Below are 18,621 nucleotides of genomic sequence, written 5' to 3' on the forward strand. Positions count from 1 at the left end.
GGCCCTTGGGTGCAATACCATGTGAATATTAGGTTTGAATTTTCCAGGTCTGCAAACAAGGACATTGGGATTTTCATAGGGATTATATCAAGTCCATAGATCACTTTGGGATAGTATTATCATCTTAACAATATTAAGTCTTCTAATTCATAAACACGTGTATTAGTCTGTTTTCGTGCTACTGATAAAGACATACCCAAGACTGGGGAGTTTACAAAAGAAAGCGGTTTAATGGTCTTACAGTTCCACGTGGCTAGGGAGGCCTCACAATCATGGTGGAAGGCGAAAGGCATTTTTTACATGGCGGTGGCAAGAGAGAGAATGAGAGCCAAGTGAAACAGGTTTCTCCTTATAAAACCATCAGATCTTGTCAGACTTATTCACTACCACAAAAACAGTACGGGAAAAACTGCTCCTATGATTCAATTATCTCCCACCGGGTCTCTTCCACAACACGTGGGAATCACGGCAGTACAATTCAAGATGAGATTTGGGTGGGGACAAAGAGCCAAACCATATCAACATGTGACGTCGTCTTTCTATTTATTTAGGTCTTCGTAATTGCTTTCAGCCACGTTTTGTAGTTTTCAGGGCACTAGTGTTACTCCTACTTGGTTAAATTTATTTATTTTTATTCTATTGGAAGGGAAATTGTTTTCTTAATTTTACTTTCTGATTGTTTATTGCTAGTTTATGGAAATGTGGCTGATGTTTATGCGTTGATCTTCTTCTTTTTTTTTTTTTTTGAGATGGAGTCTTGCTCTGTTGCCCAGGCTGGAGTGCAGTGGCATGCTCTTGGCTCACAGCAACCTCTGCCTCCCGGGTTCAAGTGATTCTCCTGCCTCAGCCTCCCAAGTAGCTGGGACTACAGGTGCCCCCATCACGCCCAGCTAATTTTTGTATTTTTTACTAGAGACGGGCTTTCACCATGTTGGCCAGGCTGGTCTAGAACTCATGACCTCAAGTGATCCACCCACCTCGGCCTCCCAAGGTGCTGGGATTACAGGCGTGAGCAACCACACCCAGCTGCAAACTACCTTTTCAATGACAGTTGTCTCCTAATTTGTTGGCCTCAGCATAGGTAGATAATAATAAAACCTACATTTTAAAACATTAAAGGGCAATGTTCAGCCAGGCACAGTGGCTCACACTTGTAATTTCAGCACTTTGGGAAGCTGAGGTGGACAGATCACCTGAGGTGAGGAGTTCGAGACCAGCCTGGCCAAAATGGTGAAACCCTGTGTCTACTAAAAATACAAAAATTACCTGGGCATGGTGGCCCACACCTGTAGTCCCAGCTACTTGGGAGGCTGAGGCAGGAGAATTGCTTGAACCCAGGAGGCAGAGGCCACAGTGAGCTGAGATCGTGCCACTGCATTCTAGCTTGGGTGACAGAGAGAGAAGCGGTCTCCAAAAATAAATAAATAAAAATAGATGTGTCATTTCCAAGATGGCCAAATAGGAACAGCTCCGGTCTGTACCTCCCAGTGAGATCAACACAGAAGACAGGTGATTTCTGCATTTCCAACTGAGGTACCTGGTTCATCTCATTGGGACTGGTTGGACAGTGGGTGCAGCCCACAGAAGGTGAGCTGAAGCAGGGCGGGGTGTCGCCTCTCCCAGGAAGTGCAAGCGTTCAGGGGATTTCCCTTTCCTAGGCAAGGGAAGCCGTGACAGACTGCACCTGGAGGAACGGTACACTTCCATCCAAATACTGTGCTTTTCCCACGGTTTTAGCAACTGGCAGACCAGGAGATTCCCTCCCATTCCTGGCTCAGCAGGTTGCACGCCCACAGAGCCTTGGTCACTGCTAGCGAAGCAGTCCAAGATCAACCTGTGATGCTGCAGCCTGGTCAGCAACTATCATCAGACTGAACAGGCAACCTACAGATTGGGAGAAAACTTTTGCAATCTGCCTATCTGACAAAGGGCTAGTATTCAGAATCTACAAGGAACTTAAACAAATTTACAAGAAAAAAACAAACAACCCCATCAAAAAGTGGGCAAAGGATATGAACAGACACTTCTCAAAAGAAGACATTTATGCAGCCAACAGACACATGAAAAAATACTCATCACTGGTCATCAGAGAAATGCAAATCAAAACCACAATGAGATACCATCTCACGCCAGTTCGAACGGCGATCATTAAAAAGTGAGGAAATGACAGATGCTGGAGAGGGTGTGGAGAAATAGGAATGCTTTTACACTGTTGGTGGGAGTGTAAATTAGTTCAAACAATCTGCTCAATAGCCACACACTGTGTGGCTATTCCTCAAGGATCTAGAACCAGAAATACCATTTGACCCAGCAATCCCTTCACTGGGTATATACCCAAAGGATTATAAATCATGCTACTATGAAGACACATGCACACATATGTTTATTGTGGCACTCTTCACAATAGCAAAGACTTGGAGCCACCCAAATGTCCATTAATGATAGACTGGATTAAGAGAATGTGGCACATCTACACCACGGAATACTATGCAGCCATAAAAAAGGATGAGTTCATGTCCTTTGCAAGGACATGGATGCAGCTGGAAACCATCATTCTTAGCAAACTATGACAAGGTCAGAAAACCAACCACCACATGTTTCACTCATAGGTGGGAACTGAACAATGAAAACACATGGACACAGGGCAGGGAACTTCACACACTGGGGCCTGTTGGGGGTAGTGGGGGCGGGAGGGAGAGCATTAGGACAAATACCTAATGTAAATGTCGAGGTGATGGGTGCAGCAAACCAACATAGCACATGTATACCTATGTTACAAACCTGCACGTCGTGCACATGTATCGTAGAACTTAAAGTATAATAAAAAGAGAAAAAAAATCCATTCATATATCAGTAAAAATAGATCAGTCAATCAATAAAACATTAAAGTGCAATGTCGACAAGAGGTGGTAAAAGCAGGCATCCTTGTGTTGTTCCTCGTCTTTGTGGGGAAATCTTTAAATTTGTAAGCCTTTCACTGTTGCATATGGTGTGAGTCTCTTCCTTTCTTTCTTTCTTTCTCCTTCCTTCCTTCCTTCCTTCCTTCCTTCCTTCCTTCCTTCTTTCCTTCCTTCCTTCCTTCTTTCTCTCTTTCTTTCTCTCTTCCTTCTTTTTCTTTCTTTCTATACATAGAAACAGCGGGCCGGGCACGCTGGCTCAGCCTGTAATCCCAGCACTTTGGGAGGCCGAGGCAGGTGGATCACGAGGTCAAGGAGATAGAGACCATCCTGGTTAACACAGTGAAGCCCCATCTCTACTAAAATACAAAAAAAAAATTAGCCGGGCGTGGTGGCAGGCGCCTGTAGTCCCAGATACTCGGGAGGCTGAGGCAGGAGAATGGCCTGAACCCAGGAGGCGGAGCTTGCAGTGAGAGGAGATCATGCCACCGCACTCCAGCCTGAGTGACAGAGCGAGACTCCGTCTCAAAAAATAAATATAAATAAATAAATAAATAAATAGAGCCAGCGTCTCACTATGTTGCCCAGGCTGGTCTCAAACTTCTAGGCTCAAGCAATCTTCCCAAAGTACTGGGGTTACAGGAGTGAGTCACCATACCTGGCCTGGTGTAAGTTTTTTATATATGCCCTTTATCCTGTTGAAGAAGTTCTCTTCTGGTCTTTATTATTTCAGTATTCTTTGTTGTTGTTGTTGTTGTTGTTGTTTTGTTTTGTTTTTAAATCCTGAAAAGGTGTTGGGTTTTGTCAAAGGCTGTTTTCTACATTATCCCTTAATTCTATTAATGTTGTGAATAACATTTATTTATTTATTTATTTATTTATTTTGAGATGGAGTCTCACTCAGTCTCCCAGGCTGGAGTGCAGTGGCATGATCTCGGCTCACTGCAACCTCCATCTCCTGGGTTCAAGCAATTTTCCTACTTCAGCCTCCCTAACACCTGGCATTACAGGCGTGTGTCACCACGCCCAGCTAATTTATTTTTTGTATTTTTACTAGAGATGGGGTTTCACCGTGTTGGCCAGGCTGATCTTGAACTCTTTACCTCAAATGTTCCACCTGCCTCGGCCTGCCAAAAGTGCTGGAAATACAGGCGTGAACCACTGTGCCTGGCTGAGTTTTTTCTTTTTTGAGACAGGGTCTCACTTTGTCACCCAGGGTGGGGTGCAGTGGCGCAAACATGGTTCACCGCAGCCTCAACCTCCCCAGCTCAAGCGATTCTCTCACCTCAGCATGCCAAGTAGCTGGGACTACAGTTGTGAGCCACCGCACCCTGCCCTGATTTTCTTATAATGAATCACCCTTACATTCTTGGGATAAGTCTCATCTGTTAACACATATGTATAATATGTTTCTATGCTGCTGGATTTGATTTGCTAGTATTTTCTTTAGGATTTCTGCATCTATATTTATAAGGGACATTGGTCTATAGTTTTCTTTTCCTGTAATGTCATTGTGTGGCTTTGGTATCAGGGTAATGCTGGCCTCATAGAATGGGTCAGAAATGCTGCCTCCTCTTCTAGTTTTGGGAAGATTTTAATAAGAATTGGCCTTAATTATTCAAATACCTGGTAGAATTCACCAATGGAGCCATCGGGTCCTGAGCTTTTCCTTACGGAACTTTAAAAAAATTGTTACCAATTCCATCTCTTTCCTTCTTATAGATCTATTCCGACTTCCTAGTTTTTCTTGGGTTAGTCTTGGTAATTTGTGTGTTTCTAGAAATTTGTACATTTCATCCAGGTGTATTCAATTAATTGACATGTCATTGTTTATAGCATTCTCTTATAATCTTTTATTTTTGTAAGAGTTGTAGTAATCTTTGGTTCCTGATTTTAGTGGTTTGGGTCATCTCCATTCTTCTTTTGGGGGGATCAGTATTTCCAAAAGTTTAGCAATTTTGCTGATTTGTTAAAGAACCAGTTTTTGGTTTTGTTGTCTATTGCTTTTATAGAATACTATATTTTATTTATCTTCACGGTAATTTTTATTGTTTTTTTGCTGCTGCTTGCTTTCGGCATAGTTTGATCTTTTTCTAATCCTATAAGGTGGAAGAATGTATTATTTATTTGAGATCTGTCTTTATTTTTTTGCTTGAGACAAGGTCTTGCTCTGTTGTCAAAGCTGGAGTGTAGTGGTGAAATCATGGCTCACTGTAGCCTCAAACTCCTGGGCTCAAGTGATCCTCCTGCCTCAGCCTCCCAAGTAGCTGAGATCACAGGCATGTGCCACGATGCCTGGCTAGATTTTTTATTTGTATTTTTCATACAGATAGGATCTCGCTATATTACTGAGGCTGGTCTCAAACTCCTGGCCTCAAGTGTTCATTTTTTTTTTTTTTTTTGAGATGGAGTTTCACTCTTGTTGCCTAGGCTGGAGTGCAATGGCACGATCTCAGCTCACCACAACCTTTGCCTCACGGGTTCGAGTGATCCACCTGCCTCAGCCTCCTAAGTAGCAAGGACTACAGGCATGTGCCACCATGCCCAGCTAATTTTGTCTTTTTAGTGGAGATGGGGTTTCTTCATGTTGGCCAGGCTGGTCTTGAACTCCTGACCTCAGGTGATCCACCCGCCTCAGCCTCCCAAAGTGCTGGGATTACAGGCGTGAGCCACCGCGCCCGCCCTCTTTCATTTTTGATGTAGGTGTTTACAGCTATAAATTTCCCTCTGAGCATTGTCTTTGCTGCATCTCATAAGTTTTGGTAAGTTGTACTGCTTTTTCATTCATCTCAAAATATTTTAAATTTTTTTTATGATGTCTTATTTTACTCATTGTTTATGTTAATTTCTACATAATCGTATATTTGTGAATCTAAAAATTTTCTTTCTCTTGTTGATTTCTAGTTTTATTCCGTTGTGGTTGAAGAAATTACCTTTTTATTTTTTTTTTGCAGGGTCTCACTCTGTCGCCCAGGCTGGAGTGCAATGGCGTGATCTCAGCTCACTGCAACCTTCGCCTCCCAGGTTCAAGCAATTCTCCTGCCTCAGTCTCCCAAGTAGCTGGGATTATAGACAGCCGCCACCACACCCAGCTACTTTTTGTATTTTTAGTAGAGATGGGGTTTCACCATGTCGGCCAAGCTGGTCTCAAACCCCTGACCTCAGGTGATCCGCCTGCCTCGGCCTCCCAAAGTGCTGGGATTACAGGCGTGAGCCACCGCACCCGGCCAAAAGTACTTTGTATGATTTCAACTTTTTTTTTTTTGAGACAGGGTCTCTCTCTGTCGCTCAGTCTGGAGTACAGTGGCGTGATAGTGGCTCGCTGCAACCTCCACCTCCTGGGTTCAAGCAATCCTCCTGCCTCAGCCTCCTGAGTAGCTGGAATTACAGGTGCCCACAACCATGCCCAGCAAATTATTGTACTTTTAGTAGAGATGGGGTTTCACTATGTTGGCCAGGGTGGTCTCGAACTCCCGACCTCAAAGGACCCACCTGCCTTGGCCTCCCAAAGTGTTGGGATTACAGATGTGAGCCACCGCGCCCAGCCGATAACTCAAAAATTTTCAAGAGGCAAAGACTTATTTTTTAACAGATGGGAGATTCAGTGTTTTAAACAAGACCCAATAAAGACAGTATGAGGCTAACTGAATCTGTCTCTCCTGCAAAGAAAAATTTTTTTACTATTTTTTTTTTAATATTACATGAAAATTTTGTTTAGAAAACTAAATTTTACCTTTGTATGTAAAATTGTTCCTTTAGTAGTTTTAATGACATATATTATAATGTTAACTCTTAGGCAGTCTCTGCCTCTCGGGTTCAAGCAATTCTCTTGCCTCAGCCTCCCGAGTACCTCAGACTACAGGTGTGCACCACCATGCATGCCCAGCTAATTTTTGTATTTTTTGTAGAGACAGGGTTTCGCCATGTTGGCCAGGCTGGTCTCAAACTGCTGACCTCAGGTGATCTGTCCGCCTTGGCCTCCCAAAATGCTGGGATTACAGGTGTGACCCACTGCACCCAGCCATTACTAACTTTTATTTTTAATGAAAAACTAAGGAGGTAGGCAATTTTAATTATGTACCAGGTACAGAGTCTAGGACAGTAATAATATATGTCAATAATATATGATGCTTTTTAGGATAGGCAGGGGACATGGTTAATTCTACACATCCCCAGGCCTTATCTACAATCTAAGGGCTTTAAAATAGACAAGTCCAACAATTATTTAAAATATTATAGAAGGGCCAGGCATGGTGGCTCATGCTTGTAGTTCTAGCACTTTGGGAGCAGAGGCTGGTGGATGCCTTGAGCCTAGGAGTTAAAGACCAGCCTGGCCAACATGGTAAAACCCGATCTCCACTAAAAATACAAAAATGAGCCAGACATGGTGGTACGTGCTTATAGTCTCAACTACTTGGAAGGCTGAGGTGGAAGGATCACCTGAGCCCAGGGAGGTTGAGGCTGCAGTGAGCATGCCACTGTACTCCAGCCTGGGCAACAGAGTGAGTCCCAGTCTAAGAAAAAAATTTATAAAAGTAGTTTAGGACCTGAAAGTTCTTAGTAAAGACAATACCAGACTTGTCTAATTTACACCAAATGTTCACATTCTGAAGATGTTTTTATTTTACTAATAATTGAAAAACTGTCTTTATTTACTAAAGATTATTAAAGTCATGTGAACTAAAAGATATTTAAAGTTTTTATTTTTTGATAAAATATTCAATTTAAGTGGTTAAGTCAACTGATTAGAGCTTTCGAAAATATATTTCAGTAGCGAAATATTATGTATTCATGGCACATATAAACATAGACATAACAGAAGTAGATCTTATAGACTTGTAAGACTTTCTGTCAATTTTAAAATTTTTATTAATTAATTAATTTATTAGAGACAAGGTCTCACTCTGTCACCCAGACTGGAATGCAATAGTATAATCATAGCTCACTGTAGCCTCAAATTCCTGGGCTTAACTGATCCTCTCGCTTCAGCCTCCTGAGTTGCTGGGACTACAGGCATGCACCACCATGCCCAGCTGATTTTAAAAATTTTTTATAGAGATGGTGTCTCACTTTGTTGCCCAGGCGGGACTCGAACTCCTGGCCTCAAGTGATCCTCATACCTCAGCCTCCCAAAGTGTTGGAATTACAGGCTTAAGCCACCACATCTGGCTGGTTTTAATTATTAAACAATAACAAAAAAATTCATTTTCTAAAAAAAAAAGAGTACTGTGGCCTCTATACAAAAATAAATAAAAACAATTTAGCATAGTGAAAACAAGATAGAGTCAATCATATTAAATTTGTATTTTTGAGACAGAGTCTCACTCTGTTGCCCAGGCTTGAGTGCAGTGGCTTGATCTCAGCTCACTGCAGCCCCTGCCCCCCGGTTCAAGCAATTCTAGTGCCTCAGCCTCCAGAGTAGCAGGGACTACAGGCGTGCACGACCATGCTTGGCTTATTTTTCTATCTTTAGTAGAGACAAGGTTTCACCATGTTGGCCAGGTTGGTCTTGAACCCCTGACCTCAAGTGATCCGCCCGCCTCAGCCTCCCAAAGTGTTGAGATTACAGGCGTGAGCCACCGCGCCCAGCCAATTATGTTAAATTACCCTTATTACTGTGATTTTTATAAAAGTGGTTTCAAGCATATAAAGAATGTTCGTTATTACTATTATGTATTATTTTCTTTATCATGATATTTCAGACAAAAGGAACTGCTTAGGACAGCTTGAATATGTCCCATAGTTACAGCCTGCAAGCCTTTTTCTTTGCTGTGCCATGTGCCTAAGACACCATCCTTTGTTTGTGTGTGTCAAAACCCCGCTAGTCTGTCCTCTAATCTCAACACCAATGTCCTGGGTGCCAATAAAGGCTTTCCTCACCTCCAAATTGAGACTTTATTGACCTCTCTTGGGGTGCTTATACTGGCTTTGGGATGAAATCTATTTTTTCTCCTCTCCCCTTGAAGAAGCACGTCTCTTTGCTTAAGGGAACGTAGAAGCCACAGCAGATCCTAGCCGATATCTGTTACCCTGAAGAAGAGGTCAGGGCCCAGGCACGGTGGCTCATGCCTGTAGTCCCAGCATTTGGGGAGGTTGAGGTGGGCGGATCGCTTGAGCCCAGGAGTTCGAGCCCAGCTTGGGCAATATGGCAAGACACCACCCCCCGACTCTACAAAAAATACAAAAATTAGCCAGGCGTGGTGGTGAGTGCCTGTAGTACCAGCTACTTGAAAGGCTGAGTTGGGAGAATCAGCTGAGCCCAGGAAGTTGAGGCTGCAGTGAGCCGTGATCGCACCACTGCACTCCAGCCTGTGCAACGTGGCAAAACCAGAGTGGGGCCTTGTCTCATTTTAAAAAGTAATAAGAGACCGAGCACGGGAACTCAGGCCTGTAATCCCAGCACTTTTGGAGGCTGAGGCGGCCAGATCACTTGAGGCCAGAGAGTTGGAGACCAGCCTGGCCAACATGGGAAAACCCTGTCTCTACTAAAAATACAGAAATTAGCCGGGTGTGGTGGCAGGCACCTGTAATTGCAGCTACTGGGAGGCTGAGGCAGGAGAATCGCTTGAATCTGGGAGGCGGAGGTTGCAATGAGCAGAGATCGAGTCACTTGCACTCCAGCCTGGGCCGCAGAGCAAGACCCTGTCTCAAAATAAATAAATAAATAAATAAATAAATAAATAAATAAATAATTTAATAAATAAGAAGAAAGGGTCAGGGCCATTTTTAAAAGGCACTAGATAAGGCCTGGTTGCAATCAGGGAGCGCGGGCAACTGATTTCTTTGAAGCCTCCTCTTGTTCTGTTTTTGTGACATTGACAGGGACCAGCTCCCATGGTTCAGGAGCTGCTGAGGGTTAACATCCTGTCCCAGGAGGGATCTGACCACACCAATGGCTTTATCGTTGCCTAATTGGGGAGGCCCTGTGGGGGATGTTTCAAGGACTGAGAGTGCAGAGGAGCCTCCCACATGCAGTTACACTGATGGAAACACAATGGGTGGATTGCCACAGGGGCCGGCAGGCTCGCTGGTAAACAGGATGCACAGGTGGAAACCTTCCCCGCTGACCAGATACTTTGTTTCCTTTCTGGGGAGGCACATAAAACAGTTACCATAACCCAAACCCTGCAAACTGCAATGGTCTTAGACATCTTCCTTAGGTAAGCGCTTTGAGAGCTCCTGTTCATTTCAGGACTAAAATGAACAATAATAGCGACCGTCCTTCAGAGCCTGCTGGATGCCAGGCACCTCACCAGTGTCTCCCAGTGCTGGGTGCAGTGATTCACACCTGTAATCCCAGCACTTTGGGAGGCTGAGGTGGGTGGATCGCTTGAGCTCAGGAGATCAAGACCAGCCTGGGCAACATAGTGAGAACTCTGCCTCTAGAACAAAGAAAAAGGAAAAAGTAACTCCTGGTGAATTTCCAACTTAGAACAAGAGTGGGAGGTGTCCTATTCATGATCTTTAATGCTTTGCTCAAATATCACCTTCTCCGTGAGGCCTACCCTGACCACTCTGCTTAAAATTGCAACCCTCCTTCACCTCCACCCCGCATCGCAAGTTCTCGTCACTGCCTTTCTCACCTGCTACACACTCCATGATTTACTTATTAAGTATGTTTGTTAGGCTGTGTGCAGTGGCTCATGCCTATAATCCCAGCACTTTGGGAGGCTGAAGCAGGTGGATCACCTGAGGTCAGGAGTTCAAGACCAGCCTGGCCAACGTGGCGAAACCCCATCTTTACAAAAATACAAAAAAGTTAGCCAGGTGTGGTGGTGCGTGCCTGTAGTCCCAGCTACTCGGGAGGCTGAGGCAGGGGAATTGCTTGAACCTGGGAGGGAAGGTTGTAGTGAGCTGAGATTGCACCATCGTACTCCAGCCTGGGCGGTAGAGCAAGACTCCGTTTCAAAAAAAAAAAAAAAGTATTGCTAAGTCAAAAAGTATAAACAGTTTAAATTTTTTTTTTTTGAGACAAAGTCTTGCTCTGTTGCCCACGCTAGAGTGCAATGGCACGGTTTCGGCTCACTGCAACCTCTGCCTCCTGGGTTCAAGCGATTCTCCTGCCTCAGCCTCCCGAGTAGCTGGGATTACAGGCATATACCACCATGCCCAGCTAACTTTTTGTATTTTTAGTATAGATAGGGTTTCACCATATTGGCCAGGCTGGTCTCGAACTTCTGACCTCATGATCCGCCCGCCTTGGCCTCCCAAAGTGCTGGGACTACAGGCAAGAACCACCGTGCCCTGCCTGAAGAGTTGAAATTTTTTTTTTTTTAAACAGTTTCACTCTGTCGCCCAGGCTGGAATGCAATGGCACATTCTCAGCCCAGTACAACCTCCGCCTCCCAGGTTGTAGCCATTCTCCTGCCTCAGCCTCCCAAGTAGCTGGGATTATAGGCACCCACCACCATGCCTGGCTACATTTTGTAGTTTTTTTTTTTTTTTTCTTTTTGAGACGGAGTTTTGCTCTTGCTTCCCAGGCTGTAGTACAATGGCGCCATCTCTGCTCACCACAACCTCCACTTCCCAGATTCAGGTAATCCTCCTGCCTCAGCCTCCCGAATAGCTGGGATTACAGGTATGTGCCACCACGCCCAGCTAATTTTGTATTTTTAGTAGAGACGGGGTTTCTCCATGTTGGTCAGGTTGGTCTCGAACAACCGACCTCAGGTGATCTGCCCGCCTCAGCCTCCCAAAGTGCTGGAATTACAGGTGTGAGCCACCACGCCTGGCTCTACTTTTTGTAGTTTTTAGTAGAGACAGAGTTTCACCATGTTGGTCAGGCTGGTCTCGAACTCCTGACCTTAGTTGATCTGCCCGCCTCAGCCTCCCAAAGTACCGGGATCACAGGCGTGAGCCACTGCGCCCGGCCCAAACAGTCTAAATTTTAATAAATACTGCCAAATAACACTTTCAAAGGAGTATCCATTCATACTCCCACCAATGGTACATAAAAAGGCTCAATAACAATTGGTAAAATTGGTTTGGTGGGGAATTCAACTCTACACTGCTGAGCTGCTGCTATTTGCAACCATAGTTTTTTTTGTTTGTTTGTTTTGTTTTCTGAGACAGAGTCTTGCTTTGTCACCCAGACTGGAGTGCAATGGCACTATCCAGGCTCACTGCAACCCTTGCCTCCCGGCTTTAAGTGATCCTCCTGCCTCAGCTTCCCGACTAGCTGGGATTACAGGAGTACACCACCATGCTCAGCTAATTTTGTATTTTTAGTGGAGACGGGGTTTCACCATGTTGGCCAGGATGGTCTCCAATTCCCGACTTCAGGTGATCTGCCCGCCTTGGCTTCCCAAAGTGCTGGGATTACAGGCGTGAGCCACCGTGCTGGGCCCTGCAAACATAGAATCTTAGAGTTGAAAGGGACATAAAAATTCATCAAATTCTTGTCCAACTCCCCTCCCAAGGCAGCAATCCCCTGCAATACAGCCTTGTTTACAATGCTCTTGTCTGTGACTGGGGTCAAACTCCACATCTTTGATCTTAAGAATAAACCACCACTGACAGTGGGCTTATCACATCCAGTAAGTTTGTTATATCACTGGGCCAAAATCTACTTTCCTGGTGGGGCCCGGTGGCTCACGCCTGTGATCCTAGGACTTTGGGAGGCTGAGTAGGGTGGATCACCTAAGGTCAGGAGCCAGAGACCAGCCTGGCCAACATTGCGAAACCCCATCTCTACTATAAATAAAAAAACTAGCTGGGTGTCGTAGTGCCTGCCTGTAGTCCCAGCTACTCGGGAGGCTGAGGCAGGAGAATCACTTGAACCCAGGAGGTGGAGGTTGCAGTGAGTGGCGATCACTGCACTGCACTCCAGTCTGGGTAACAGAGCGAGACACACACACACGCACACGCGCGCACACACACACACACACCCCCTACCTTTCCTGCAACACACCCCACCTATCCTAGCTCAGCCCTGGGAAGTAACACAAAAGAGCTAATCCTTTTCCACATGACAGCCCTTAAAATATGTGAAGACTGTATCACATTTCCCCAGAGCCTTCTTTTTTGTGGGGTACAACTTCCCAGTTGTGACCAAACACGTCCCTTCCATAGGAAAGTGCTGACTGGAGTCTCTTCAGCTGAGTGGCCCAGCATAAGAGCTTTAGAGTCACTAGGCTTGGGTTCAAGTCCGTGTTCCCACCCCTTCCAGCCACCTGACCTGGGCTAAATCACTTCTCAGACTTTAGTTTCCTCCCTTGGATAAACTGCATAGCAATAGTACCCATGTCATAGGGTTGCTGGTTTGGCCACATTATGATTTTTTTTCTTTTTTTTTTTTCTTTTTGAGACAGAGTTTTGCTCTTATTGCCCAGGCTGGAGTACAGTGGCACAGTCTTGGTTCACTACAACCTCCGCCTCCTGGGTTCAACTGATTTTTCCTGCTTCAGCCTCCCGATTAGCTGGGATTACAGGCACCCGCCACCATGCCCAGCTAATTTTTTGTATTTTTAGTAGAGTCGGGGTTTCACCATGTTGGCCAGGCTGGTCTCGAACTCCTGACCTCAGGTGGTCCACCTGTCTTGGTCTCCCAAAGTGCTGGGATTACAAGTGTGAGCCACTGCTGGCCTTTTTTTTTTTTTTTTTTTTTTTTTGAGACAGAGTCTTACTCTGTCACCCAGGCTGAAGTGCAGTGGCATGATCTTGGCTCACTGCAACCTCCGCTTCCCAGGTTCAAGTGATTCTCCTGCCTCAGCCTCCTGGTAGCTGGGACTACAGGCACCCGGCACCACACTCAGTCACATGGATTTTTTTGGTGGGTTCCTTCCTCCATAAGAAAAAAGTGTTTTAAATCATATTTTATGACCGTGTTAGTATAAGGATGAATATAACAAGGCCTGGTGCAGTGGCTCATGCCTGAAATCCCAGCACTTTGGGAGGCCAAGGTGGGTGAATTACTTCATCCCAAGAGTTCAAGAACAGCCTGGGCAACATGGCAAGACCCTTTCTCTACAAAAAATAAAAAAAATAAAAATTAGCCAGAAGTGGTGGCATGTACCTGTGGTCCCAGCTCCTCGGGAGGCTGAGGTGGGAAGACTGCCTGAACCCAGGGGGTCAAGGCTGCAGTGAACCATGATTGTGCCACTGCACTCCAGCCTGGGCACCAGAGCTCCTGCTCAAAAATACCAAAAACTAAAAACTAAAGATAATATATATATGTAATAAAGGCAGGGTTATGTTTATTTTTTCTTCTGATTTTAAAAGAAGTAAAACATTTTCATGGGGCCCTAAAAGTATTGTGGGCCTTGGGCACCATGCCTTCTGTAAGTTCATAGGCCCTGGCTGCTGGAAGGAGTAAAAAAGAGAAAACATGCCAAATATGTAAAGTGCTTAGCGCAGCACTGGGCCTGGCTCTTTGTAACTTAATAAATGGTGATCAAAAATTAAAAAGGGCAATGCAGGCCGGGTGCAGTGGCTCACGCTTGTAATCCCAGCACTTTGGGAGGCCAGGTGTGCGGATCACGAGGTCAGGAGTTTGAGACCAGCCTGGCCAACATGGTGAAACCCTGTCTGTACTAAAAAACACAAAATTAACCAGGCATGGTGGCACACACCTGTAATCCCAGCTCCTCGGGAGGCTGAGGCAGGAGAATTGCTTGAACCTGGGAGGTGGAGGTTGCGGTGAGCCGAGATCACACCATTGCATTCCAGCCTGGGCAACAAGAGTGAAACTCCGTCTCAAAAAAAAAAAAAAAAAACTTGGGGGTGTAGTGCAGAGAACAGAGTGTAACCCTGGAGAACTCTGCAGAGCTTTCCTTTTTTTTTTTTTTTTTGAGACGGAGTCTCGCTCTGTCGCCTAGGCTAGCACAATCTTGACTCACTGAAACCTCTGCCTCCCAGGTTCAAGTGATTCTCCTGCCTCAGCCTCCTGAGTAGCTGGCATTACAGGTGCATGCCACCACGCCCAGCTAATTTTTTGTATTTTTAGTAGAGACATGGTTTCACCATATTGGCCAGGCTGGTCTTGAACTCCTGACCTCAGTTGATCTGCCCACCTTGACCTCCCAAAGTGGTGGGATTACAGGCATGGGCCACCACACCTGGCCTGCAGAACTTTCTTTATTGGCATGCATTGGGACTTGCAGACTCAGCTTCAGCTGCATGTAAGGAACACAGTTCCTGGGTCCATGTTTTCTCACTGTGTTCACAGAGTCTTGCAAGAGATTCTGCAAAAAGACACACAGTCTATGGCATTTATCTTGAGACGAGAGAAAGTATACATGTAAGGACATGTGCGTGAAGAATTCTGGAAGGATAAAGAAGATATTAATTTATAGCCATTACCTATTGAGAAGGAGGGATTGGGAATATTGTGAATAGGTCCAGAAGTGGGAGAGAGACTTTCCACTGCATGCCTACTTACAGTTTTGATGTATAAACAATGATAATAGAGTGCTGATTCAAAAATGTTAATAATTTCTTTTTTTTTCTTTTTTTTTTTTTTTGTGATTGAGTCTGACTCTATCACCCAGGCTGGAGTGCAGTGGCGCAATCTCAGCTCACTTCAACATCTGCCTCCCGGGTTCAAGCGGTTCTCCTGCCTCCACCTCCTGAGTAGCTGGAATAACACTTGTGTACCACCACACCCAGCTAATATTTGTATTTTCAGTAGAGACAGGGTTTCGCCATGTTGGCCAGGCTGGTCTCGAACTCCTGACCTTCGGTGATCTGCCAACCTCGGCCTCCCAAAGTGCTGGGATTACAGGCTTGAGCCACTGCACCTGGCTCAAAAATCTTAGTAATTTTTTTGACTGTCCTAATTGTTTATTAGGTATGAGTTTTACAAACTTTACTTATATTAGTGGTAACAGTGGAGATTGAGAGTATTGCGCCTTCTCCAAGCTGCCCGGCAAGAACCACCAATAGTGTGGTGGAACTTACGGCCCTTTCCAAGGCCATGGCTCTTTTGGCCTGCACATGCCAGCCCACGCATCTCCTTGTGCTTGTGGACTGGTTTGGTGATCCACTGGGTGTCAGGATTTCTTCCGATAGCTTTATGGAATGGATCAATGAGGATAACCTCAAAAAATTTGTGTGTGGAATCTTCACCCATCCAGTAAGAATTCAGGACTCTTAGAGCCCCACAGTGGCATCCAACTCACTCCTCTGCAATCAACTGTAGGCTTCAGTTAATACCATGATGGACAGGCTTGCCGTAAGTTGCACCCTTAGGAACTGAGCATTTTCGGCCATCACGGAGAATACGAATCCCGTATATAACATAACCTTGCTTGATCTTGTAGCCCAGTTGGTGCACTTTATCGGGCCGGGTGGGGCGGGGAGCCCTGTGGAGAGCAGAGAGCTGGCGGTACTGCCAGCAGCGGACCCTCAGAAGAAAGCTCATGACATCAGACTGCTTCTTCCTTCACAGCTCGTGGATGTACTTGTATGCACCCGTCTTGGCTTACCTGATTGCTGCCGCCAGACAGAAGGGCCAAAAATCTTAATAATTTTTATTTTGAAAAATATATGCATGTGGTTAGAGAAAACTTCAAACAGTCCAAAAGGGTGAAAAGCAACTCTCCCTCTTGTACCCAGGGAGTACCTGGTAAGATATAACATCTCATACAGGACTTACAGAACCTCTATAAAAACTATTAAAAAATTTTGTTGAGAGACAGTAAAGAAGACCTAAATAAATGGAGAGATATACCTGTTCGTTGATTGGAAGAGCCTAGATTTGAAGGCGCCAACTCTTGTATTGATTCATAGATCAGATTTAATCCCAATGAAAAGCTCAGCCTTTTTTTTTTTTTTTTGTAGAACTTGACAATCTGATTCCAAAACTGATAGGGGAATAAAAGGGAGTCAAAGTACCCAAGACACTCTTGGGAGGAAAAAACAAAACCAAAAATGAACTGTGGGCTGGGCGCAGTGGCTCATGCCTGTAATCCCAACACTTTGGGAGGCCGAGGCAGGTGGATCATCTGAGATCAGGAGTTTGAGACCAGCCTGGCCAACATGGTGAAATCCCGTCTCTAATAAAAATACAAAAATTAGCTGGGCATGGTGGTGGGTGCCTGTAGTCCCAGCTACTTGGGAGACTGAGGGAAGAGAATCGCTTGAACCCAGGAGGCAATGGTTGCAGTGAGTCGAGATTGTGCCACTGCACTCCAGCCTGGCAACAGAGCGAGACTCCATCTCAAAGAAAAAAAAAAAGCTAGACATGAAGTTAGGGAGAGGAAGACAAACCAGAACCCACATTCCTTTTTGACGCTGTTGTTTACTTTTCCATTATAGCCATTCTAGCACAATTAGAGTAATATCTTATTGTGGTCTGTTGAAATACTTTAGAGGAAGTTACACAGATCATGATAGATTACTTTAAATGCCATGCCATATATCTCTAAAAATACACGTTTATGTATTAGAAGACTCAATATTGTTAAGATGGCGATACTACTCCAAAGTGATCTATAGACTTGATGTAATCTCTATGAAAATCCCAATGTCCTTGTTTGCAGACCTGGAAAATTCAAACCTAAAATTCACATGGTATTGCACCCAACAGCCAATCTTGAAAAATGAGCAGAGTTGGAAGACTCACACTTGGTGACTTCAGAATTTACTACAAAGCAACAATAATCGAAAAGTTTGGTATTGGTAGGAAGATAGGCATATAGATTAGTGGAATAGAATTGAGAGTCTGGAAATAACCCATACATCTATGGTCAATTGTTTTGTTTTGTTTTGTTTTTTTGACAGAGTGTCACTCTGTCACCCAGGCTGGAGTGCAAAATTGTCACACCTGTAAGTTCCGAAATTTTTCTCTTATTATTTCATCTACAGTTTTTTTTTCCTGTGTTTTGTCAGTTTTATTTTTCTGAAATGCTTATTATTTAGATGTGGGATCTTTTTGTGTGACCTTCTAATGTTCTCCATTTTCTCTGATCTCTGCAAGATTTCAGCAATTTTTTCTTCTTTCCTTTTCTTTTTTTACTTCTTGCTTTCTTAATTTCTGAGAGCTCCTTTTTGTTCCCTGAATGTTTCTTTTAAAAGATATACTGGTCAGGTGCAGTGGCTTACACCTGTAATACCAGCACTTTGGGAAGCCAATAGGAGGATCGTTTGAAGCCAGGAATTTCAGAGAAGAATTCTGCAATCTCCTCATTGAAGGTTGTGGTAGTCATACCTGACCCTGTGAATAATTCTAACCAAGGCTGGGCATGGTAGCTTATGCCTGTAACCCCAGCACTTTGGGATGCTGAGGCAGGTGGATCACCTGAAGTCAGGAGTTTGAGACCAGCCTGGCCAACATGGCGAAACCCCATTTCTACTAAAAATACAAAAATTAGCTGGGCATGGCAGTGCATGCCTGTAATCCCAGCTACTTGGGAGGCTGAGGGAGGAGAATCGCTTGAACCTGGAGCTGAGATCATGCCATTGCACTCCAGACTGGGCAACAAAAGGGAAATTCCATCTCAAAAAAAATAAATAAATAAAAATAAAAAAATTCTAACCAATGAGGTATGATTGAAAATGACAGACGTCTCTGCCAATCATACTTCATTGGTTAGAATTATTATTATTATTTGAGACAGAGTCTCACTCTGTTGCCCAGGCTGGAGTGCAGTGTTATGATCTCGGCTCACTGCAGTCTCTGCCTCCCTGGATCAAGAGATTCTTCTGTCTCAGCCTCCCAAGTAGCTGGGATTACAGGCATGCACCATCATGCCCAGTTAATTTTTTATACTTTTAGTAGAAATGG

General features: G+C 44.6%; 1 protein-coding gene across 1 annotated transcript; it reads right to left on the bottom strand.

Annotated features, from left to right (window-relative positions):
- Window positions 1–12,643: 12,643 nt before the first annotated feature.
- Window positions 12,644–18,399, bottom strand: LOC117977845 (large ribosomal subunit protein eL15-like). The gene is given in 1 exon segment (XM_055100478.2): window positions 12,644–18,399. A coding segment is annotated over 1 exon segment (546 nt). The 5' UTR covers window positions 16,258–18,399; the 3' UTR covers window positions 12,644–15,711.
- Window positions 18,400–18,621: the final 222 nt, after the last annotated feature.

This window comes from Pan paniscus, chromosome 18 (assembly GCF_029289425.2).
Source record: "Pan paniscus chromosome 18, NHGRI_mPanPan1-v2.0_pri, whole genome shotgun sequence".
Lineage (NCBI taxonomy): Eukaryota > Metazoa > Chordata > Mammalia > Primates > Hominidae > Pan > Pan paniscus.